Source organism: Podarcis liolepis, assembly GCF_965112155.1.
Source record: "Podarcis liolepis genome assembly, chromosome: 17".
NCBI lineage: Eukaryota > Metazoa > Chordata > Lepidosauria > Squamata > Lacertidae > Podarcis > Podarcis liolepis.
Genome location: NC_139571.1, coordinates 40,190,187 through 40,215,991, shown reverse-complemented (window position 1 = coordinate 40,215,991; position 25,805 = coordinate 40,190,187). Strand labels below are relative to the sequence as shown.

General features: G+C 47.4%; 1 protein-coding gene across 1 annotated transcript; it reads left to right on the top strand.

Moving 5' to 3' along the window:
* Positions 1–1,353: 1,353 nt before the first annotated feature.
* NOP2 (NOP2 nucleolar protein) lies at positions 1,354–23,493 on the top strand. Its single transcript, XM_083481776.1, has 16 exons — positions 1,354–1,542; positions 4,634–4,679; positions 6,460–6,527; positions 8,605–8,843; positions 10,472–10,515; positions 11,913–12,070; positions 13,271–13,470; positions 16,178–16,267; positions 16,354–16,441; positions 16,567–16,707; positions 18,129–18,268; positions 18,675–18,764; positions 20,825–20,947; positions 21,423–21,520; positions 21,625–21,755; positions 22,935–23,493. The coding sequence occupies exons 1-16, from the start codon at positions 1,437–1,439 to the stop codon at positions 23,258–23,260; spliced, it is 2,088 nt and encodes a 695-aa protein (XP_083337902.1). The 5' UTR covers positions 1,354–1,436; the 3' UTR covers positions 23,261–23,493.
* Positions 23,494–25,805: the final 2,312 nt, after the last annotated feature.

The window sequence follows — 25,805 nt, the reverse complement described above, 5'->3', positions numbered from 1 at the left end:
AGCCCGCAACTGATAAACATTTAACCTGCGCATTCAGTTTAGGCACTTGGCACAAAATATATAAAAATTAAAAAGGGGGCGGGTGTCCGGGGAGAAAGAAATGTGTTTTGACTATATGCAATTGTGGCTTTAGGCGCAGCCCCCAGAATGCAACACCTGCGTAAATTGAGGGCTTAAACTGCTGCCTCGGGTCCACTCCAGGCCCAGACTCAGAACAAACCCTCATTCTCACATTGCCTTGTGGGCCAACACCTTATTAATTTCTGATGATCGTCTTCCAAAGCAACTACTCTATTCCGAACTTAAAAATGGAAAGCGTAATACTAGTGGTCAACAAAAGAGGTTTAAAGACTGTCTCAAAGCAAATCTAAAAAAAAATGTAGTATAAACACTGACAACTGGGAAACACTGGCCTGTGAACGCTCCATTTGGAGAACAGCCTTTACCAAAGGTATCATGGACTTTGAAGATGCTCAAACTCAGGACGAAAGGGAGAAACGTGCTAAGAGGAAGGCACACTTGGCAAATCCACACCGTGATCAACTCCCGCCTGGAAGCCAATGTCCCCACTGTGGAAGGACATGTGGATCCAGAATTGGCCTCCACAGTCACTTACAGACTCACTGTTAAAACTGTGTTTACGGAAGACAATCTTACTTGGCTACGAGTGATCGCCAAAGAAGAAGGAGGATTTCATTTATATCCCACCTTTTTCTCCAGGGAGCTCAAGATATCATACGCAATTTCCTTGGTCATCATTTTAACCTACATAACATTGACCCTGCGAGGTAGGACAGCACACCTGGGATAGCTCAGTCGGTACAGCATGAGGCTCTCAGGGGCCTGGGTTCGAGCTTCACGTTGGGCAAAAGATTCCTGCACTGCAGGGGATTTTTTTTCCAGATGACCCTCGCGGTCCCTTCTAACTACGATTCTATGATTGCGTTAGGCAGGCAGGCAGCGGCTCCCCAAGGTCATGGCCGAGGGAGGGATGCGAACCCTGGCCTCGTCCGACACTGATCACACTTTGTCTTCCAGATAAAATCAAAAGTGCATGTTTCCCCATGAATGAAAACCTGCGCTTGTAGCAACTGCTGCACTTTCCTGAGTTACGCGCTGCTGCCCCCAGTAACAAATCAAAGTCATGAAATGAAATGAAATGAAATGAAATCCTGGGTTTTTTTCTCCCCTGGGTTCCACGGGCAGCCCTCACTTCCGCCTCGCGGGAGGGAGGGAAAGGGAAAGTCCGCCTCCCGAAAGCCCACCCACTTGGCCGCGAATGCTGAATGAAACAAAGGCTCGGCCGGCTGGCGAGGCTGACCAATCAGCGCCCGCCGGCGGGGCGGAAGGAAGGAAGTGCGCGCGGCTGAGCCTGGGAAAAGGGGGCAGCCCACGTGGAGGAAGCGCAGCTCGCCTGGCCGAGTAAGAGGGAAGCCATGGGGCGCAAGCTGGACCCGACCCGCAAGGTGAAGCGAGGCCCGGGGCGCAAGGCGCGCAAGCAGCGCGGAGCCGAGGAGGAGATCGCTCGTTTCCTGCCGCCTGGTAAAATTGCGACACCCCCCCTCTCCCCACACACTTTGGGTTCGGCCCTGCGGGGGGGGGATCGTGGGCAGAGTATCGGCGCGGGTGGATCGAGAGTACACGTGCTGTAGAAACCTCAGTCCGCGTACATTTTGGATCGCGCGAAGAAAGCGCGCATTTGTTGTCTGTATAGCGGGGGATCTGGGACTAAGCTGTCCGGTCGGCCCCTGCGAAAGCAGGATGCCGCGCATCGACGGGCCGTCGATCCTATGATATAGAATCATAGGCTTTCAGAGTTGGTAGGGACCGCGAGGATCACCCAGCGTTTCTCAAACGTGAGTCGCCAAGTGTTGTTGGACTACAACTCCCATCAACCCCAGCAAGCAGGACCAGCGGTCAGGGATGACGGGAGTTGTAGTCCAACAACAGCTGGCGACCCACGTTTGAGAAATACAGTGGTACCTCGGGTTACAGACGCTTCAGGTTACAGACTCCACTAACCCAGAAATAGTACCTTGGGTTAAGAACTTTGCTTCAGGATGAGAACAGAAATCGTGCTCCGGCCCTGCAGCAGCAGCAGGAGGCCCCATTAGCTAAAGTGGTGCTTCAGGTTAAGAACAGTTTCAGGTTAAGAACAGACCTCCGGAACGAATTAAGTACTTAACCCGAGGTACCACTGTACTGATCTTGTCCAACCAACCCTCTTTAGTGTGGGAATGTGCACCCGCACGGGGCTCCAACTAACAGCATTATCAGCACCACACTCCGACCAATTGAGCTAAGCAATCCTTATGGTTCTGCCTTGCTTAAGCGCATGAGGGCGTCCCTTAGGTAACTGCAATGGAATTCTGTTAGCTGCTGCCGTGGATGTACAGTCATACCTCGGGTTACAGACGCTTCAGGTTGTGTGATTTTTGGGTTGCGCACTGCGCTGAACCCGGAAGTACTGGAACAGGTTACTTCCAGGTTTCGGCGCATGTGCAGAAGCGCTAAATCGCACTTTGTGCATACGCAGAAGCGGGAATCACATCTGTGCACGCGCGGGTTGCAAACGTGCCTCCTGCACGGATCATGTTCACAGCCCAAGCGTCCACTGTTTTCTGCTTTTAATTTTTGAAACTTGCATAGTTTCTGTAGGGTATTCCATGGGTCTCCTGATTTGCACTGAAACTGGTGTTTCATGTCGAGTTCAGCATCTTCTGAGCTGCATCTCTTGTTTTTAGTATGTATAAGCCTATAACCTGTTTTGCTTCTGGAAAAGGACTTTGTGTAGGCTTTGTTCACAAGAAGACTTGTTGGGGGATGGCTGGATTCATCTTGCCTCTTCTGTTGAAATGTTTCCTCCATGGCTTTTCTGACATAGTGTTATAGGGCTGGGTAGCCAGTGTGGTCCCTCGGTATGTGGCTGGACTACAGCTTCCATAGCCACCGGCACACATACTTTACATACTGGCTGACATTTCTCCAACCCTTCTTTATTCCTGCTTGTGCCAAACGATGGTTTGGTCTTCTGAGAACGAGCCTTGGGCTCCCTTGCTCTCTTCCCCTTGTGCGTTGTCCACTATTTCCTTCTCCTTTTGTCAACACAGGCAAACCATGGTTTGCACTTGTCTGCAAATGTGGGTTGCAAACCAGGGTTTGATTCTCCTTGGTAAGCAAATGTAAACTATGGTTCATCTGCCTGAACAAAATAGGGAAGGGTGCTTTGCTGCAAGCAGGAACGTGGAGTAATTGATTGCTGTGTGCAAGGAGAGAAAGGAATTCGCATCTCATGGGTTTGCAAAGCTAAGGTTACCACCACGTTTTCCCTTCCTCCGAGGCTTCTATCTCCTTTCTCCATGAGCCTGGGCAGCCCCTGAGCTGTTGGTTCTTCGGTGGTGGTGGTGGGGAAGCAGTGCGCAGTGCATCAGGCATGGAAGGCGGAGAAGGAGGGCCGAGAGCGGTGGTGGCGGCAAGGCTCGGACAGCATGATGCCTCCCTTCCCATCGGAGCAGCCCCAATCCCACTCCTACTTGCGTGCAAGCAGGAGGGGGCGGGGATTCCTCAGCTGGGAAGGGAGGCTTCCTGTTGCCTAACTGAGAGATCCCTGCCCCCTGCTGCTTGCACGCAAGCTCTGATAGACAGCGTGAAGCCTCCCTTTACAGCTGAGAGATCCCTGCACGCTCCTGCTTGCACGCAAGTAGGCATTGGAAGGCTGCTCTGATAGGCAGCATGAAGCCTCCCTTCCCAGCTGAGTTGCTGGGGTCAGGGAAGGTGGAAGCAGCCCGGAAGCTGCATCTTAGAGTCCCTGCACCAACATCATATGGGGACTTCTGAGCAGCTCCTGAAGCCAGCCAGATCCAACTGCTCTGGGCTGCTGGGACTGCCACTGCTGCATTTCCCGGGGACATTAGATGAAATCCGGAGATGGAATTTGTCCAGGGACTTATTCGCAAATCCAGGGACCTTCCCCGGGAAACGGGGACATCTGGTAACCCATGATCTTTCCATAATACCTAAACCATGGTTTGGGACAGCCTTGTATGTAAGCCCTTGCCTGGTAGCCATGGATGACAAGGAATTGTGTGCAGGTGAGTGGGTGAATTGATGGAGAATTGCTCTGCCCCAGTGCAGAAACATGTCAGGCAGGCAGCTGTTGTAGGAGAGATGGAGCTCTCTGTCCCTCTCCCACCAATCCCTAGCTGGCTACTAAAAAAATGTGCGGTCTATTAGCATTTGAAAGCTTATTTCATGAATCTGTACTGGCATTGCATCTGGGAAAACCGTAGCAGCTAGCTTTCCTTTCTTGCCCCGTCCCAAGGAGAAAGGGGTAAAGAGAGAAGATCAGTGCAGAAAAACAGCTTTGACTCTTCCTTCGCCCTGTGAGATTCCTATCCCCTTCTCCTTTCTCTGGGTGTTGGTGGTGGTTTCAAAACTCTCCGCAGGGAGAGATCTCTCGCTGGGGGTAATGGCATTGCGGCCCGGCAGCTCTGCCTCCCCGGTTGAGATTTTGTCCTCTTTGAAATCACATTGAATGGAGTCAGGAGGCCTTGATGCTTTCGAGGCCTTGCTTGCTATATTGAGGGCCTTCTCATAATTTTTTATTGTTCTTTTTCTCCTTCTCAACCTCCAGATTCCTCTGACGGTGCAAAGAAGCTTTCCAGTCATGCTCGACGAAGGTTGGTAGTGAAGGCGGCTTTATTCAGAATGATGCTTTGCTCTTATTTTTAAATAACTCAGGAGAACAAAATTTTTGCTGCGTTGACACCTGCAGTTGTTCTAACCCAATTTCGACATGCTGATTTCATATCTGAAGTTGGTTTTGTTCTGTAAGCTCTAGTTTTTTTTGCAATTCGTGTTTTTCACTTTTCACCATAATCTTTATTTTTCACAATGCAAGAATTCAATATTTTATTAAACACATAGCCAAAGTAGTACAATATGAGTATAAATGTAAGTGACTTATATAGCATTGAACATGACATGTATATCTATGTACAGTTGGAGGTACGCAAAAAAATGGGGAAGAATTTTTTTTCATTTGCTTTTGCACTGCTTTTTTCCACTGTTCTTATATGTTCTTAAGATTCTGATTTAAAATCTGAATTCAATTTTCATGTGCATGCTATAGTTATTCAATTTCTGACTTATTTACACATTTTTGTCTACTTGAAGAAGCCAAATTGTCTACTTGAAGAATATAAATATTTAGGTTACAAAACTATAAAAATAAATAAAAATTAAGTTTGCAAAACAATAATTACCATGTGTTTAGGGTAGATCAACGTGTCAGTGTCTACTTATTCCCAGTGTAAATATGACATATCGGCAAAAGTCGGAAATGGCAAGATAACTATAGCATGTACACAAAAATCGATTTCAGATTTGAAATCTGCATTGAAAGAACATATAAGAACAGTCGAAAAATCTCATGCAACAGAAAATGGGAAAAAAAAATGTTCCCCAGTTTAAGGACTGCCCACCAAGGACAGAGACTTCAATTATTTGCTTTTTCCTGTGTTAATTGATTGATTAATGACATTCAGTGTTAACTGATGGCATGAACAATATCTATCGACCTGGATTTTATTAATGTTATCTGCCAGTGTGGTGTAGTGGTTAAGAGCGGTAGTCTCGTAATCTGGGGAACCGGGTTCGATTCCCCGCTCCTCCGCATGCAGCTGCTGGGTGACCTTGGGCCAGTCACACTTCTCTGAAGTCTCTCAGCCCCACTCACCTCACAGAGTGTTTGTTGTGGGGGAGGAAGGGAAAAGGAGAATGTTAGCCGCTTCGAGACTCCTTCGGGTAGTGATAAAGCAGGATATCAAATCCAAACTCCTCCTCTTCTTCTTTCTGAAGAAAATGATGTTAGAATGCACTTTGTAAACTAGTGTGCTTGCCACTCATTGCTAGGCCATCTTTGATGAGATTTGCCAGTAATCGTGTGGTTTGTTTTAGGCGTGGCTCTCATGGGAGGTTTGCTTCCACAAGGCTATGTGGGTTGAATCCTAAGGATTTGATTCTTATACTCAAGCAGCCCAGGTTAGAATTAGAAATGGAGGAACATAATTGGCAACAGATTGCCAAGCCTTGTGTTTTAATGTTGATTGTAGTGCGTCTGGCTATGGTTAACTCTACTTTTATATTTGATATTCTTAGGAACTAAATAGTTGTGCTAGCAGGAACCAGCACAGAGTCCTGCTATTGCAACAGGATTAAAAAATATATATCTTCTAAATTATACTTGCTGCCATTTTTTAAAATATAGGCACATTCATCTTATCGTATATATTTTTCTTTTCCTCTAGAAAACATGATACCGAAATGACTTGAAAAAAGTAAATGTGTCCTTAAATCTAACTCTTACTGAATTCTTGGCTAAAACTTTACTTAGTGTACATTGATTTATTTTGCTCGCTTAGCCATGCTTGCTTTTAGCTCATTCTCGTCTTGTTTTAGAGCTGCAAAGAGACGAATCAAATCTACAAAGCCCCAGGCAGATGCAGAAGGCCCTGACCTCCAGACAGGTGAGGGGGCATCAAATTCATTTTTGTTCATCACTTTGAAGAGGCTGTTGTTGCTTTTCAGTGCCTAGTGCAGATGGATATAAAGAGGAGCTACAGCAGGCTTCCTCAACCTCTGCCCTCCAGATGTTTTGAGACTACAATTCCCATCATCCCTGACCACTGGATCATGGATCATGGGAGTTGTAGGCCAAAAATATCTGGAGGGCCGAGTTTGAGGGAGCCTGAGCTACAGGTTGGTGGTTGAGTGTTTCCTTCCTTGTGAAAACCAGCAGGGGTGATTCCCTGCAGACATTGGTGTCGATTCCAGCAGGATTTCTGTACTCCCCACAACCTCCAGCTGCGCCCATTCCCCACACCCTGTTCTTTTATGGGTGGTCTCTTGAGTCTCAGGAACAACTTTCCAAGGTGTGCAATAGACTCCATCTTCATCTGTTCTGCCTCTGCTGGGATTTGGGGGTGCTCTCTCTTATAATCCAAAAAGGTAACAGTGTTGGTCCGTATTTGGCAGTAACCCTAGAATTCAGGCACCTTAAAAATCAGCAGATGTATTGTGTCACGAGCTGTCATAGATAATAGCAAACTTTCATCAGATGCTGGAAGATTTTGAGTTCAGGGCAGCCTCCTGTCTTTATGTCTGCTTCTGATGTCTCAAAGGAAGGAAAAAGACAGGATTCCTTCTTGATTCCACATACTGTAACAGAGTCAGGAGATTACAGACAAAACCCCCTCCCAATTATGCACCTCTCCCCCCCCCCAAAAAAAGTTCTTTATGTATTTTGCTCTGTTTTCAACCCAAAAAAGAAGGACTTATGCCCTAAACTCTCAACCACAGGTTGAAGCTTGCTCTTACTCCCATCTATTAACTGACAAAAGTCCTAGTTGAGAAGCACAAATTTAAAGTACTTACACCAGATCGATGGCAACTTGTGCTCTGGGAGGTGGACCTGATCTTTGAGCTCAGCTGTTTATTCTTGTGGCAGGATTGCTTGGTGCGGCATGCGACCGACCTGCCCACATCGTCTTTCGCTTCCATTCGTTTTTAATGTGTGACATTTTAATGTATTTTTAATCTTTGTTGGAAGCCGCCCAGAGTGGCTGGAGGAAACCCAGCCAGATGGGCGAGGTGCAAATAATAAATTATTATTATTATTATTATTATGCAAAAATGTTGTTTTTGTAAACATGGGTTTTTTTAAATTCCTTTAAAGACATGGCGCCATATTTTTGTGCTCCCAGTACGTTTCCGAGCACAATTCAAAGTGTTGGTGCTGACCTTTAAAGCCCTAAACAGCCTCTGATATGTAAAATACGAGATTCTAGAATTTATTTGATACTTAGCAAAGGAATAGGGGGAAGTCTGAGGCTCGGCAGAGCCTAGTTTAAATATGTAACTTATATGTGTAATATGTATGTTTACTAAAAATTAATAAAAATTATTCTGCAAAAAATAATAATAAAGCCCTAAACAGCCTTGGCCCAGTATACCTGAAGGAGCGTCTCCACCCCCATCATTCAGCCCGGACACTGAGCTCCAGCGCCGAGGGCCTTCTGGCGAATCCCTCACTGCGAAAAGCCAAGTTACAGGGAACCAGGCAGAGGGCCTTCTCGGTAGTGGCACTCACCTTGTGGAACGCCCTCCCACCAGATGTCAGAGAAAAATAACTACCAAACTTTTAGAAGACATCTAAAGGCAGCCCTGTTTAGGGAAGCTTTTAATGTTTAATAGGTTATTGTATTTTAGTGTTTTGTTGGAAGCCGCCCAGAGTGGCTGAGGAAACCCAGCCAGATGGGTCGGGTATAAATAATAAATTATTATTATTATTTCTAAGGACTTCAGGTTCTCACATGTCTTTGATTCTTCGCCGTTTTAACCTTGCATTTCATATTTTCCAATATCTGTTGGCCTTCCTCTAAAGTGCCTCCATACTTGGTTTGAGCTAGATGCCTTGAATACTTGGATTTTTCTTGGGAAACCAAAGTACGAAGCACTCTTTAGAACAGGTACAACTACCGCTGCTTCAGAACATTTCTTCTTCAAGACTCGTTCTAAATAGTTCCTTCTGGTCCTGCTTTGCAGAGACGCCTTTGTTGAAGGGGGCAAATGGAAGAGCGGCCGCACAAGATGGCCGCCAGCGTGGCTTTAGCGATGCCAATGCTTCGTGGCTGACTCCTTCAGCCTCAGGAAAAAAGAGACCGAGACCCGAAGAGAGTGATGGAGAGGACAGTGAAGCACTTGCTGAGAGCGGCGGAGATGATGGAAGCGAGGAGGAGATGGTGGACGACTACGGAGATCTGTCTTCTGATGACGAAGAGGAGGTAAGTATTCCTCGACCTTCCATTATAAATGGGTGAAAATAATTCTTACTGTTGGGTGGGAAAGACTTTGCGTTGTATAACTCAGCTGTAACTTGGTAAATCTCCCATCTGAATCTTCAGTCTACCGTGAGGTATTAAAAATAAATGGTAAGTAACTTAAACTGATGGAATATGCGCAGCTTGCAGATCTAACGTATAGAATAAGAGAACGAGAAGAACATTCGTTTAAAGAAGATTGGAGAATGTTTACTGAATATATGGGGGGAATTGTGTACGCTTGGAAACGTTGGCATCATTAAGACAAATTCAACAGTGTAAATAAGTTTTGATGGAAGTAATAATGGAATACTGAATGGTTTACATAAAATAGGCAGGGATTTATGATATGTAAAATGAACCACAGAAAGAGAAGAAGGAAAGTCATTGATACTTTAAGGTTGCATAGGTGAATATTCTAAATTGTAAGAGCGAAAGAGAGAGAGTGTGTAAGTGTCTTTAAAAAGGAAAGGGGAAAAATATTTCAGTAAGAAATGTGCATATTGTGCCACTTTCCTCACCCTTGCAACTGCAGGGATGTTTGTGGCATTGCAAGTAGGTGAATGAGTCATTTGGCTCTTAACCTGCTGCTTCTCTGCTGCAAATAGATTTTTGCATCGCCTGCAGCTATTGATGCTTCTGGCTCTGCCAGTGAATGTGTTTCCCACCCCCTAGAATTCAGACAAGGTTACCTTCCATAAAATAATGGACTGAAAAGAATTGCCAGTGCAGGCAGTGGAAAACCTTTCTGCTTATGAGAATCTCTTGCTAGCATACTCCTCCGAAAATCTTCAGTACTTCATCGTTCTTAAAATATTTATACAAATGCTATATATTTATATATAAAAAAATTATAGGGGTTTCATTTTCACCCTCTGCACATTGCACCAGTGAGGCTGAGTTGTTGATTCCTGGGGCCAGATGTCAGGCAGCAATGTTCAAGGCCACGTTAAGGAGGAATGTGTGTATCTTGCCTGGGAGGAAGCAAGATCTGCTTTTCTCAGGCAAAGTGTTACTCAAGAGGTACCAGAAGGTAATGTTTGAAAACCAATGAACGACAATTATCGATAGGTAGAAGAGGATTTGCTCTACTCGGCTATTTTGAAGACAGGTTATAACAATGTATAAAAACCATCTTGAAATTGGTAATTGAACAGGTGATGTGTAAGGAGAAGGGGTAAATGTATTTCAAAAGGATAGTTGGAAAAGTTGTTTATTTGGGAGCAGCAAAATGAGGGAGGAAAATAGAGGGGACACCTGGGGGGCGGGTGGGAAGTCCACTTTTAAATTTGTGTTAATTTGGTGGCAATTTAAAATTATGGAATATCAATAAAAATAATTGGAAATGAAAAATGAATACAAACCAGAATAAACAGATGTGAGAATCTGGAAGATAACAATCCGTGTGTCTACTTACAATGAACAGTGTCGACTTCTCCACTCTGCAATTCCTGTTGTGGATCTGTGTTATTGATGTGTGAGGTGTATATCTGACATCTGATTAAGCTGCTTCTCTCTCTCTCTCTCTCTTTCTCTCTCTCTCTCTCTCTCTCCTTCTCGTGTGTGTGTCTTTTGTTAAAATTTAAATTCAGCTCTTGCCTATAGAACAAGCTGCCCAGAAAGAGAAGCTGGAGGGGTGAGTAAACCAAGAGATTTAGATTTTGTGGGCCGACAAACCCTTCACCCTTTTAGAGCAGGAATTTGCCAGCATGTCATTGGACTCCCATCAGCCCTCAGCCAATGTGACTAATTCTCAGGGGCGATGGGAGGTATAGTCTAGCAATATCTGGAAGGTACAAAATGGAGGCCAGTATGGTGCAGTGGTCAGTGTTAGAAACTCAGATGTATAATCTATAAATGCCAATTGGCACCTTAAACCTAGGCTGCAGTCACCACAATGGAATGTCTAGGCACCGTTCCCCCCCACACACCCCATTGGACTTACGATGATGATTCATTCCATTTTTATATCGCTTTATATTTTCAAAAACAAATCTCAAAACAGTTTACAACACATTATGTAAAAGGTAAAGGGACCCCTGACCATTAGGTCCAGTCGTGGCCAACTCTGGGGTTGCGGTGCTCATCTCGTTTTACTGGCCGAGGGAGCCGGCGTACAGCTTCCGGGTCATGTGGCCAGCATGACTAAGCCGCTTCTGGCAAACCAGAGCAGTGCACGGAAACGCCATTTACCTTCCCACCAGAGTGGTACCTATTTATCTACTTGCACTTTGATGTGCTTTGGTTGGGTGACTTTGGAGCCAGTCACAGCCTCTTAACCTACCTGACAGGGTTGTTGTAGAGATTAACTGAGGAGCGGGGAGAACCATGTGCTCCTTGGAGAAGACAGTGGGATATAAGTGCAATAAGTAACCTCTTCTGCGTACTTGCTTAAGAAAGCTAGAGGGACCAGCTTGGATGGAGATGTCAGTCACCAGCACGGGATCCAGAGATCTCCACGTGGTCACAATTGGACTGGCGCCTGGCTAATTTTCAACACTGGTAGCGGTTAGAGCAGGAGTTGGCAAGGCCTAACTTGCCTGGGCCGGTTCACTGCCGCGGAGCCCCCTCCATAGGCCAAACTGCAGGTGCACGTGATTTCCGGTGTCTGCACCTGCGCAGGCACGATTTACAGCGCCACGGAAGTGAGTTGCTGTGCTGCACTGGTTTAGCACAGCACAGGGACTCACCGAGCGGGCCGCTTGGTTCGGGAGCAGCTTGGCAGCCGGTAAAACGATCCCTGTGGGCCCCTTGTGGCCCATGGGCCTTAGGTTGCTGACCCCTGGGTGAGAGTGTCGGACTAGGGTCTGGCAGGCCAGGGTACAAATCCCCACTCGGTATATGCTCAGTGCCTCTCAGCCTAATCTACCTCACAGGGTTGTTGTGGGGCTTAAATGAGGAGGGGAGATCCTTAGCGGAAAAGTGGGGTCTAAAATAAAAGAATGAACAACATTGGCCACCCCTGTATAGGGGAATGCACTCTGACGAGTGGTAAATATCTCCTGCTGAAATGCTTCCCTTTCTTGGATGCAGCGCGGCCTTCAGCGACGATGACAGTGGCAGTGAGGATGAGACGTCGCCACGGAAACGGGAGGCAGCGCAGGATCAAAGCAAGAACACAGACCTGCAGCTCAACGTGGACACAGAGGAGAACTTTGTGCTTCCCAGCGGGCAGGAGATAGAGAAAGAAGATATCCTTCCTCTTGGGGGCGCCTACATGTCTTTGGGGCAAGGGGGGAGATGTGCCGTGTTGCCCTGGGCCAGCCGCCTTAGGTTTCCTTGCACGCCTTTTCCTCTGTGACCCCTTGGGCCTCTTCTTGGCATGGCAGCGTGTGGTTGCGATGTGGCACGGGAGCTTACCTTTCTCAGGCCAAAGACCACGTTGACCCAGCGGTTGTCACATGTCAAAGTGGGCATGGCCAATCTTTTTTAAAAAAATAAGGACAGATTTCGGGGGTCTTGTAGGGTTGTGTTGCAAAAATCTTTTGGCACCACAGCAGGAGCCCTTTGGGAGTGCTCAATTAAAACACGGTTACATTTTTTTTAAACGGAGAAATTGTGGGGGGCCTTGGCATCCTAAATTATTATTGTTATTGCTATTATTATTATTGAATTTATATACCGCCCTATTCCCAGAGGTCTCAGGGCGGTTCACAGAACATCAAAATATAAAACCACAAACTACCGGTATATAATAATTTTAAAAATGGCATCAAAATCTCACAGTGAGGAGAAGTAAGTAAAAGAAAAAATTCCATAAGAAAAACTTCAAGAATAAAAGCATACAAAAACAAAACATATAAAAAATACACAATAACAAACCATTAGCAAAAGAAAGAAGAAAAAAAGAAAGAAAAGAAAAGCCAAAAAACAGAACAGAGAATAAATTAATATTTTCATCTCTTATAGTTCATTCACTAGTTTCTTGACCTCCTCACACCTCCCATTTTGTATTCCAGTTCAAATATTAAATTCAGCAAATCCTTACCCTCTAGCATTTATCCTTTATCGATCCCCATTTACATTTTCTTAAAAATCTTTTTACCAATACCACTTCTTTTCAATCAAACGTCATTTTAACATTCCTTAATTTTACAGTGCTTCTGCAAGAAGTCTTTAAATTTCTTCCAGTCTTCCTCCACCAACTCTTCTCCCTGGTCATGAATTCTGCCAGTAATTTCTGCCAATTCCATGTAGTCCAAGTAATATCTTGCCTGAAGTTGTCTGTTTCTGCTTCTTTACGGTACACTGCTTGGAGATGTTTTTAAATCTATTAAGCAATCTGGAAATTAAATCATCAAATCAAAAATCAGGTGGGCCCCCTGGGTGGTCTGACTTGGGATCAGGCCTCAATCCCTGTCTCTTCTGTTGCTCCTTAACATCCTAATCACCTGCTCAGCCCCCTGACCTGCAGCTCATTCACCAGCGCATAAAGGACAACATAGAGGTGCTTCAGGATTTCAGTGCGAAGCGAGAGAAGGGGCACTCACGGCAGGAATATCTCGCCCTTCTGCGCCGGGACCTTGCTGCTTACTACTCTTACAGCGACTTCCTGATCGAGAAGTTGATGGAGCTTTTCCCACTCTCTGAGGTACTTTCCATTATTGTTATCCTAACCAGTTTTCTGCCTGGATAATTTCTTTCTAGGGACGCGGGTGGCGCTGTGGGTTAAACCACAGAGCCTAGGACTTGCCGATCAGAAGGTCGGCGGTTCAAATCCCCGCGACGGGGTGAGCTCCCGTTGCTCGGTCCCTGCTCCTGCCAACCTTGCAGTTCGAAAGCACATCAAAGTGCAAGTAGATAAATAGGTACTGCTCTGACGGGAAGGTAAATTGCGTTTCCGTGCGCTGCTCTGGTTCCCCAGAAGCGGCTTAGTCCTGCTGGCCACATGACCTGGAAGCTGTACGCCGGCTCCCTCGGCCAGTAAAGCGAGATGAGCGCCGCAACCCCAGAGTCGGTCATGACTGGACCTAATGGTCAGGGGTCCCTTTACCTTTAATTTCTTTCTGGGGATAACCCAGTTTTGGAGCCCACATGTTGCTGGGCTCCAGCTTCTTCCAGACCCAAGGCAGCATGGCCCAGTGGTCAGAGTGATGGGGGGCCAGGTCAGGGAAGGTTGCACTGAACTGTGGTTAAGTAGCACGACACCTGAATTTGATCCTTGATGGCAAGGCAAGTAGCTTCGAAACATTCTCATGGCTCTTCCACTGTCTGAAGGCTGTATTCACTGCTGAGAAGACTTAAAGCTTGCGGGATCTCCCCCCCCCCCCCCAAACTAACTAACTAACTAAAATCTCCAAGGTCCGCTGACTGGCAGTTTGTGGGTAGGGGAATAAGGTACAAGTTGAGTGTGAAAGGAGAATGGGAGAAGAAACTACAGGAGATGAGTAAAAATAATTTTGAGAGCGTGAAAGGAGAAGAAACTACAGGAGATGGCTAAAACAACTTTTGAGAGGCCTGTGGGAATGGGGAGGAGCAAATATAAAAGTAAAAGCCACCTTCACTTGGAGGCATCAGGATTTGCCTGAAAGTGGGGAGGGGGGAGGCTGAATCACAACACCTCTAGAGTAAATAATGTACAGTGGTACCTCGGGTTACATACACTTCAGGTTACAGGTGCTTCAGGTTACAAACTCCGCTAACCCAGAAATAGTGCTTTAGGTTAAGAACACAAATCATGCAGCGGTAGCACAGCAGCAGCAGCAGGAGGCCCCATTAGCTAAAGTGGTACCTTGGGTTAAGAACAGTTTCAGGTTAAGAACGGACCTCTGGAACAAATTAAGTACTTAACCAGAGGTACCGCTGTAGCTTGAAAAAAGATGAGCTGTAGAACTCATTACCTCAAGGGAAAAGCTGTGACAAATAATTCAGCCATTTCCAAAAATGGATTAGAAAATTATGTCACTAACTGCCAAGTGATAATGCCAAACACACTCTTCATCAGCCATCATCTTGTGACTGGCTGTGCTCTTGCACCGTCGTTTTGCTACTGGTGGGCCAAAAGTTTTCAGAAGCCTTATTTGAGCCCTTGGGACAATATGTTTGAGAATGAGGTGGTGTTGTTACGTTTGCAGTGGTACCTCAGGTTACAAACACTTCGGGTTACAGACTCTGCTAACCCGGAAATAGGACCTCGGGTTAAGAACTTTGCCCCAGGATGAGAACAGAAATCGTGTGATGGTGGCAGCGAAAGGCCCTATTAACCTCAGGTTAAGAACAGTTTCAGGTTAAGGACAGACCTCTGGAAGGAATTAAGTTTGTAACCAGAGGTAGCACTGTATATCCTACCTTCCCGTCGAGCTGTTCGACAGTGGAATTTGCTGCCAAGGAGTGTGGTGGAGTCTCCTTTTTTGGAGGTCTTTAAGCAGAGGCTTGACAACCATATGTCAGGAGTGCTCTGATGGTGTTTCCTGCTTGGCAGGGGGTTGGACTCGATGGCCCTTGTGGTCTCTTCCAACTCTATGATTCTATGATTCCCTCGAAGGAGCTCAAGGTTCATCCCATTTCATCCTCACAACAGACCTACGAGGAGGAGGTCAGGCCGAGAGGCAGTGACTAGTCCCAAATCACCCAGTGAGCTTCATGGCTAAGTAAGAGATTTGAACCCTGGTCTCCAACACCCTAACCACTAGAACAGAACACTGTACTTCTTTTCACTTTTATTGACCTGCCTTCTCAGGCAATAGGGCTTAGTTGGCAGGTGATCGTAAGACAGACCAAAGAAATAAAAATTATTTTTTTAAAAAAAAGATATTCTCCCCCCCCCCCCACAACTCTATGGCATTCATTGCCTCAAGATGTGGTGACAGCCACTCTCTTAACTTTCTTTTTTAATACCGATTTATGGAGAATAAATAAGTCTATTTTCTTTCTCCACCTGTGTTGAGGCTGCATTTTAGTATTTTAATGTTTCAATATTTTAATGTTGTATTCTAATCTTGTTTTTAAGTTGTATTCATTCAACTTGTTTTTATTATTGCTGGTTAGCCGCCCTGAGCCCAGCCTTGGCTGGGGAGGGTGGGGTATAAATAAAAATTATTATTATTATTATTATTATTATTATTATTATTATTATTATTAGTGGCTGCTAGTCGCAATGGTTTGATAGAACTTCCAAAGCCGGTGGCAGCAGTACCAATCCCTGGGGAGCACGGCGGAGAGAATGGTGTTTCACGCCTGTCCTACTTGTGGGATTTTTCTCACAGGCCCCTGGTTAGCCACTCTCAGAATACGACTGCTCATAGGTGGCTCTCATGCCATATTTTGGTCTTTCTGTCTCCACCCCTCCCCACATTTAGCTGGTTGATTTCTTGGAGTCCAACGAGGTTCCTCGGCCGGTAACCCTTCGCACCAACACGCTGAAGACACGACGGCGCGACCTGGCTCAGGTGTGTAGCTGGCGGAGAGCTCCCCACCCTCAGGTGAACCCTGGTTGACAAAACCTCACTCTCCTTCTTTCCCCTTCACCCCACAGGCTCTGATAAACCGTGGGGTGAATCTTGACCCCTTAGGAAAGTGGTCCAAAACTGGGCTTGTTGTGTACGACTCCTCTGTGCCTATAGGTGAGTAGAAGGCTGGGTTACCTTTCTCTTCACACACACACATCCCTCCAAAAAACCCAGTAACACCACCACATTTCTCAGCAGCTGGTTTCTCATGGCTTTGCTTCTTCTCCCTTCGCTCCCAGGCGCCACCCCAGAATACTTGGCTGGCCAGTACATGCTGCAAGGAGCATGCAGCCTTCTCCCCGTCATGGCTCTGGCCCCCCAGGAGAACGAGCGCGTCTTGGACATGTGCTGTGCCCCGGGAGGCAAGACCAGCTATATAGGTACTGGTGGAGGATTGGGACCGGACGGGGTGGGGGGAAAGAGGGGTCTGTCCTGCCATCTTGTTGCCTCCCAGTGGACCACAAAGCACAAGAGTGCTGCTCTTCTCTGCCGGCTAAGAGGCCGTCTCGCTGAAGGAAACTTCAGCTGGAGCCTGGGCTTGGGGGAAACTAGGCCACAACACAGCAGAACCTCAACTGGGCTCTTTGGGAGCCCCCCACCCACATTTTTCCACTGGGGGGAGAGGTAATCTATTTCTGCTTAGATGACCCTGAGATCATCCTCTGAGACTCTTCTTCATTTGCTTCCTTCACGAGAGGTCCTGATGGTGGCCTTTTCTGCTGTGCTCCCATTTGTGACATGCTTTCCCCAGGAAGTCTCGCCTGGTGCCTTCATACATCTTTAGGCACCAGGCAAAAACGTTCCTTTTCAACCAGGCCTTGGGCTGACGGGCATCCGATGCCCTTTTAAATGTGTTGTGGGAAGGGGGGACTATTGGTTTTGGTTTTGTTCTTATTTTTTATTATATATTTTTGTCTTTTTTATATTGTCTTTTTTTGTTGTGAACCACCTTGAGCTCTACAAAAGAGGGGGCGGTATACAAATTTAATAAATAAATAAATACTAAGTCCTAAGAGAGCCAGTGTGGTGTAGTGGTTAAGAGCGGTGGACTCATAATCTGGTGAAACGGGTTCGCATCTCCGCTCCTCCACATGCAGCTGCTGGGTGACCTTGGGCCAGTCACACTTCTCTGAAGTCTCAGAGCCTCACTCACCCCACAGAGTGTTTGTTGTGGGGGAGGAAGGGAAAGGAGATTGTTAGCTGCTTTGAGACTCCTTAGGGTAGTGATAAAGCGGGATATCAAATCCAAACTCTCCTTCTTCTTGTGCTGATGCCATGGCTGTGTCCCAAGAGAAACCTGCTTCAAGTTGACTTGTGTTTTTGGAGAAACTAATCCCACCTGCTCACCTTTGCTGTGTTTTTGGGTCACTGGGAGATGACAAGAATGGCTCCTTTGACGATTTTGAGCTTATCTGCGGACTCTTCTACAGGGGCCCGCAATTTGCCCTACTTCTTGTTTTCCTGAGTTGTTGATTTGGGAATTTAGCTGTTTGTGGGGTGCAATTCATATTCCTTTTTCAGCTGGCCATCTAGCTTAGGGTAAGAGATTGAAATAAGGGAGGGCGTGGAAATTGCCTCCCATTCTTAGCGCTCAAGGGAGTCATTCTTCAAAGACCTTGTCTCTCCTCCTAGTGGAGGGGCGCCCAGAAAATCCACATGTAAGCCCAAACTTTGATAGGTACAGAGCTGCCTAAGGAGAGAGGACCTCAAGGACAAGGTGTCTGGGAGAAATTTTTCAGGGCTGGAGGGAGACCTGTTATTTCTTTGCAAGCGCTAACCCATTTGCGTTCTGCTTTGGCAGCCCAGCTGATGAAGAACACGGGTGTGATCCTGGCCAATGACAGCAATGCCGAGCGTCTGCGCAGTGTGGTGGGCAATCTGCACCGCTTGGGCGTCACAAACGCTGTTGTGAGCAACTGTGACGGGCGCCAGTTCCCCAAGGTATATCTGGTTGAGCAGGAGGTGGGTTGAGGGCATTGGGTTTTGTTTTGTTTTTTGATGGCTCTGACCTTTCTTGACCCAGTGGATCCCTGGCGGGGAGGGTCCACTTTGTGAGGAAGCTGGTACAGATGCTGTCTTGGGGCAGGATTCCACCGGTGCAGACAGAGACAAGGCAAGAGTGACAGTCCCTCAAATTGAGTTGTCTGCCACCTCCTTTCTGTGCTGGGCGGAGAAGGAATCCCCGAGTGATGGGGATGGGCAGGGACAGTTGCCGCTGTTGTTTCTTCTGCTGACCTGGAAGGTTTTAAGATACCCATTTGGTGTCCAGGTGGCCAGCCCAAGAGAGGGAGAGACCGTGTAGAACTGAGGGAGAAACGTCCTCCTGAATGCATTTTTCTTTCCCAAGGTACTAGGCGGCTTTGACAGGGTCCTGCTTGATGCTCCTTGCAGTGGAACAGGTGTTATTGCAAAAGACCCCACGGTTAAAACCAATAAGGTGAGTAATAATAATAATAATAATAATATCTTTATTGTCATTGCCCCCTTCGGGGACAACAAAATTACTTGACTGCTCCATAAAAACACTAATTAAACAATACAGTATAATACAGCAAGGGAGACTAGATGACTTTCAAAGTCCGGGCTTCCCATTCAGGGCCGAGATCGCTCTGGAGAAGAAGCTGTTCTTAAGACGGCTCGTTCTTGTCTTCATCGACCTGTATCTCCGTCCTGACGGCAGGAGCTCGAAGAGACAGTGACCAGGATGCGATGGATCTTTTACTATGTCCAGTGCCTTCCTATGGCACCTTGTGGCATAAATCTGCTCTAAGGTGGAGAGTGGGCAGCCAACAATGCTCTCTGCTGCCTTAATAACCCTGCACAACCCCACCCTGTCCTGGGTAGTACAGCTACCGTACCACACACATAAGCCATAAGTGAGCACGCTCTCAATGGCACAGTGATAGAAGTTGGGCCTTAATCGCTGCAGTGGGGCATTGGGAGGGGTCTGTCAGGAGCTCGTCTTACACTCGAGTAGGACCCTGGCAGAGACACATGCCTGACTGGCATGTTCCATCCCTCCTGGTCAATCGTTCAGGAGCTTCAAAAGCTTTCTTCTGCCCAAATATCACAGCGACCGATGCCAACCGACATCGGCACACTTTGGGATCTGCAGAGTCTTCGCAGTTTGCGTAACAGACCTCAGCAACTCAGCATTTTGGCTAAACTACTTTATTTACATATAAACACACACAGAGCACTGCAACATGGCTCCCTGTCTCTCTGGCATCAGACAGCAAAGAGAAAGGACAAAGGACAATAGTCCCACTTCACGGAACACAGTAACACAAACATCCTGTCTCCGTCACTTCCCACTTCGTGGATTCAAAACATACACCATCATGTGATAGACAACAACCCCATGACTGCAATCACGGAGCAGGAATTCTAACAGGGTCTTCATCAGTGTGCAGAAAAAGAGGGAATGCTTCATTTTATTTCTTGCCAAAACCTCTTGGAGGATATTTTGGGGGAAGTGAGAGAGGTGTGTTGATGGCAACAATTATACCACAGATTACTAAAGGTACAAGAAGTGCAAGAGGATGCCAGCGTGCCTGATGAATAAAGTCAAGGAAGCAAAAAAAAGGCTAGAAGGCCTTCGTTTTTAAAAGGGTGGCAGTGTTGCCCAAACGAGAATGAAATTAAGTACAAGCTCTGGCAAAACAAATGTTACAGCGACAACCAGGCAGGCAGCGAACAGTTTGACCATTGTATAGCTAAGTGAAAGGATTATAGCACGAGATGAGGGAGCTTACAGAGAAGCTGAATTGTTTATTTCTGCCTGCCTACACTTCAAAAGATGCTTGGAAGTTGCCACACCTGAACCAGTTTTGTGGGAAGGGAACCTGAAGAAAGAAGTCAAACAGAATGCAGTTTTAGGGCTAATGGGCATATTCTTAAAACTTAACCAATTGCCAGGATCCAGGTGCCTTAAACCTAATAGTTTTTGAAAGAACTCAAGATGTACATCGTAATGACACAAGAAGGCGCTTATACCCAATCACAGCGTTGGTGTGGTCTTTGCCAGAGGCTCTCCTAGGCCTGAGGCCTGCTAACTAAGATTCTTCTAGTGACTGAACCCTCTGAAGCATTCTGCATGCCAAGCAAGAGTTCTGGCACTTGAGGCTCCTCCCCAAACTCTGGATTAAGGAGTGACAGAAAGTGCCTTCTAATCTCACCTCTGCCGTGAATTTGCTGGGTTGCATTCAGCAAGTCGTGTCTCATCCTTAGCACCTCAGCGCCACCTACAAATGGGAATCACAGCGGTAGGAGGTTTCTTCAAGGGCTGTTGGGAAATGTAAACCCACGGTGGGAAGTGGGTGTCCCTCTAGGTGCATTGGAGAGTCCGATTCCCACCTTGACAATTGGGACTGATGGGAATCTGAGTTCAGCACCATCTGCAGAGCCTCATATTCCCCATCCCTGGTATAAACAATGTGCTGCTACACGAACATTTCATCTCACTATTACCGATGTGCGTCTGCCTTGCTCTTTCAGGATGAGAAGGACATTTTGCGCTGTGCCCACCTGCAGAAGGAACTGCTGCTCAGCGCTATTGACTCGGTTAATGCCGCCTCAGAAACCGGGGGCTACATCGTGTATTGTACGTGTTCAGTCATGGTGAGTCGTCTTCCCCCTGTTTAGTCTTCACTGCCCCAGGCAGTGGAGCACCCCTTTCCAGTAGGAAGCTTTAAGGACGCGGGTGGCGCTGTCGTCTAAACCCCTGAGCTTCTTGGGCTTGCTAATCAGAAAGTTGAATGTTCGAATCCCCGCGACTGAGCTCCCGTTGCTCTGTCCCAGCTCCTGCCAGCCTAGCAGTTCAAAAGCACGCCAGTGCAAGTAGATAAATAGGTACCACTTTGGCGGGAAGGTAAATGGCGTTTCTGTGCACTCTGGTTTCTGTCATGGTGTCCAGAAGCCGTTTAGTCATGCTGGCCACATGACCCGGAAAGCTGTCTGTGGACAAATGCCAGCTCCCTCAACCTGAAAGTGAGATGAGCGCCACAACCCCATAGTCGCCTTTGACTGGACTTAACTGTCCAGGGGTCCTTTACGTTTTTAAGGAATCTGACCGTCCATTGTCTGTGTTTGACAGGTGGAGGAAAACGAGTGGGTGGTTGATTATGCCCTGAAGAAACGCAATGTCCGCCTGGTGCCGACAGGCCTGGACTTTGGCAAGGAAGGATTTACCAGGTGTGTCTCTCTAATCCTAAAGCTGGAATGCAAGAGCAGCTCATGATTCTCATTGCTCTCGGCAACTCACAACATGCAATCTTTGTGTTCCCCTTGACACTCAGGTTTAGGGAGCGCCGTTTCCACCCTACCTTGAAATCCACTCGCCGCTTCTACCCTCACACTCACAACATGGATGGCTTCTTTGTCGCCAAACTCAAGAAGTTCTCCAATGCCATTCCCAAGCCTCCAAAAGGTAACCGGCTGGAGGGTTTGCCTCACCAGCAACCTTTGTTTTCTTGCCAAACAAATGCTCCCACAATTCTGTGTCCTGGAAACCGTTTCTTGGCGGCCAGTTATGGAATTTTGCTGAGCTGTTGACTGCAACACTCTGATCCTGTTGAGCTTTAGTCAAGCGGTAATACTTTTGTTTTGAAGCGGTGGGGTTGTGGCATCTAGCATATATTTTTAGGTTTTTGGTTCTGCTTTAAATATAACCTGGAACAGAGAGAAAAAAATGTGAACAGTGAGTGATGGTGCTTGTGGAAGACGTTCTTATTTTCCCAGCAGCCTGTTTTTGCTCTTAATTGGTCTGCGTCTTTTGGTTGGGTAGGATGTATCCTTTTTTAGGTTATTGCAGGATGAGCATTTTTAGTTAATAATGGTTTTTTATGTGTTTTAGTTTGGTATTGTAGGCTTGTTTCGAAGGAAGGAAGGAAGGACAGCCAAAATACATTCCAGACTTTGTGTTCTATCAGCGTTTTGCAGTATTTAGCTGCTGATATATCACAATGTTGAGAACCCGATATTGCCCAGCCCTGATACATTCTGTATACACCAAGCAGCATACATCACTTGGGCTAGAACTTCCCATCGCATCACCTGACCAGATCATCATCATCATCATTTATTACTTATACCCCTTCCATCTGGTTGGGTTTCCCCAGCCACTCTAGGCAGCTCCCAACCAAATATTAAAAACACAATACAGCATTGAACATTAAAAACTTCCCTAAACAGGGCTGCTTTCAGGTGTCTTTTAAATGTAAGATAGTTGCTTATTGCCTTGACATCTGACGGGAGGGCGTTCCACAGGGCAGGTGCCACCACCGAGAAGGCCCTCCGCCTGGTGCCCTGTAACCTCACACCCCAAGCCCACAGATAAGGATAATGTCAAAGCAAGCCTACTAGCTTATAGCAAAGGAAGTGAATATAAACATGATGAGCTCATTGCTACAACTCCTAACAATTAATTGGGGGGGGGGGTATCTTGCCTACCAAGATGGCATTTGCGGAGCTTCCAGAACCCTGGGTTCAACACAATGCTCTCCCTTTTCTTTGTGGTCCTTTCCTTCTTCCCGCCCTGCTCTCTCTTTCCCTGCTTGCTCCAGTGTTGCTGCCATTGTTCTGGTCTAACGCTTGCTTCTGTTTCCAGACGAAGAGCCGAGCGGGGAGCCAACCACGCAGACAGCAAAAGAGGGATCTGTTGTAGCACCAGCTGAGCCGCCGGCTAAAGCGGCGAAACGCGTCGAGTCGAAGGCCGCTAAGAAGCAGCCTGCAAAACGGGGACTTTCTGCCAAGGCGCAGCCTGCGAAAGGAGAGTTGAAAGGGGATGAGCAGAAGAAGAAGCTTTTGGTCTCACGGCAAGGCTCCTTCCAGAAGCGGTCCAGACCCTTGAAGGCTGCTCGGCCCTCTCCGGGAGCTGCGAAAGCTCGGCCAACCCCCAGCAAGAAGCGCAAGGTGCACCGAAACCATCAATAGGGAGGAAATTGCATTGCTTGGTGCTTTTCTGACAGCTGTCAGACAGTGCTAGTAAGACTGGCAGGAGATCCTCCCCAAGGCACTTTGCCCTGGCAAGACCTGTGCCTGGTTGGCGTTCGGGCACTCTCCTCTGCACACTGGGGCTGACGTAAAATATTTAATTTTCTTTTAGCCCTCTTAGAAGGGCAGAAACTGTCTGAATTTGTCAGTCATTAAAAGATTTTCTACCTGGCTGTGTGGCATGTCGGGTGTAGGATTTTATTTCAAGTATGGTTTTTATTTTCATTTTTTTCCACAGCTGAAAGTAAATACAGTTGGATCTAAACTAAAAGGGGGGAGGGAATTTGGTGGGGGAAGGAGACGGTGGGGAGAAACGGAGAGTGGCAAGGAATAGGCTCTGGCAGAGCCCACTGGGCATGTACTTCATGCAAACAAGCACGGATCCCAAATCTCAGAGCGCTTATTCTTTTTGTGCTGCCTGGTGACGGTAGCCTTTTCGTATGTTGTAAGAATAGGCACGTCTTCTGACTACTGAGCTGTTATGGGGAGAGATACTCCCCTTCCAGTGTTGCAACACTCGTCTTTTGACCAATAGGGCAAACAAAAGTCCAGTTACATTGCCCCTTCATCAAGGCCCAGAGACTTGTGTTGTAATGGAGCACCTGAGAATTTTAAGTCTGCCCCCCCCCCCACTTGTCCATCACTAAGTAGCTCCATAACTGAAGATCTGAGCCAAGCCTTGCAGAAGCCAAAGCAGTTTGCCATTGCTTCAAGTGTATAGGGAAGTCCAGCTTTCTGATCTAGGCCTCCCATGGGTCATTCACATGAGATTTGCCATTGCCCTCTTGTAGAGGGTGGGTTTTGTATAGTTCACCAAGGCCATCAGGTCCTCCCACACTGAGTTCCAGAGGGGCTTGCTTGAAGTAGAGATGGGTGATATAGAGTGGGGCACCCCACACCACCTAGCTCAGTCTGGGTAGCCCATTCATTTTCATCACATGAACCTTGCCCCAAGGACTCAGAGGAGTGTCCACTGTTCCAAGTTGGACTGTGTTTTCTTCATAATATGTGTAAGAGTCCGGTTGTCCAGTGCTACCAGTATCCTTTGAGAATGAGAATTCCCAGATAAGTTAGTTCAGTGGGACACAATTGGAAATTCTTATAATGAGCATGGATGGGCAGCACATCAAGAAGCACAAATTTTAATTTAAATCAGCTGACACTTCTTGTTGGCATCTGTCTGTCTCAAGAGATGATGGTAGGCAACTCTGGGGGGGTGGGGTGAAGTCAAACCACTGTTAGCTGCACAGAGTGTGTATCGAAGTTGTGGGCTGCTCAAATGACAAGACCCCACGCTGGTGGGATCCAAAGGAAAGCAGAGCAATGCGTTTGACACCAGTTTAGCTGCAGGAGTTGCTGGAAGGAGGCGGACAAGACACCATCCAACCGTCTTAGGGACTCCACTCCAGATTTGTGTAGGGTTTACTCCTGAGGAGGTGCAAAATGATAACTATAATAAAAGCTATATTTATATGGACATCTACTGAGAAGATCTGGGTGGTGCTGTGGTCTAAACCACAGAGCCTCTGGGCTCGCCAATCAGAAGGTCAGGGGTTCGAATCCCCGCGACGGGGTGAGCTCCCATTGCTTGGTCCCTGCTCCTGCCAACCTAGTAGTTTGAAAGCACGTCAAGTGCAAGTAGATAAATAGGTACCACTCTGGCGGGAAGGTAAACGGCATTTCTGTGCGCTCCTCTGGTTCGCCAGAAGCGGCTTAGTCATGCTGGCCACGTGACCCGGAAGCTGTACGCCGGCTCCCTCGGCCAATAAAGCGAGATGAGCGCTGCAACCCCAGAGTTGGTTACGACTGGACCTAATGGTCAGGGGTCCCTTTACCTTTACTGAGAAGATCCATTAAAAGGCAACCGTACCAAAAGGAATTATTGTGGGAAAAAATAATAATGGGGCACCCAAATTTGTCCTTTGCGCCAGGTTAGCAAAGTCTGCCTGCAAAACACACACAGAGAGAGTGCTACAGCTATGTTAAAGGTCTTGCACCCCCTACTTTTGGAAGGCTGGGGTAACTTTGTAGAACATGAAGCCCTTATAATCTCAGGGTTGTGGGTTTGAGCCCCACACTGGGCACTGCAGGGGGTTGGAATAGATGATCCTCGTGGTCCCTTCCAACTCCACAATTCTGTGTTTCTAATGGCGCACAGAGGCAGCTTGTCCCACATCCAGTCTTGTTCTGATCTGCATCGCCGCTGGCAGGCAAAGGGCCGTTTCCGGCCAGCAGATGAACGCAGCTCCGCTTGGCAAAGGAGCGCCTCGCTCGCTCCTCCTGCGCGCCGCGGTCTCCCGGCGTCGGGGGCGCAGCCAGGCGCGCGGCTGTGCGTCCTCAGCTCCCCCCTGGACGTGCGGCGCGCCTCCATCCCCCGGCCCGTCTGGAGGGCGCCGCATCGCCGCGCTGCAGCTTCCCTCCCTCCCTCCCCGTCCAGGCGCCTCCCTTCTGCAGCGGCGGGAGGCGGGCGGGCGGCCGGATCCCG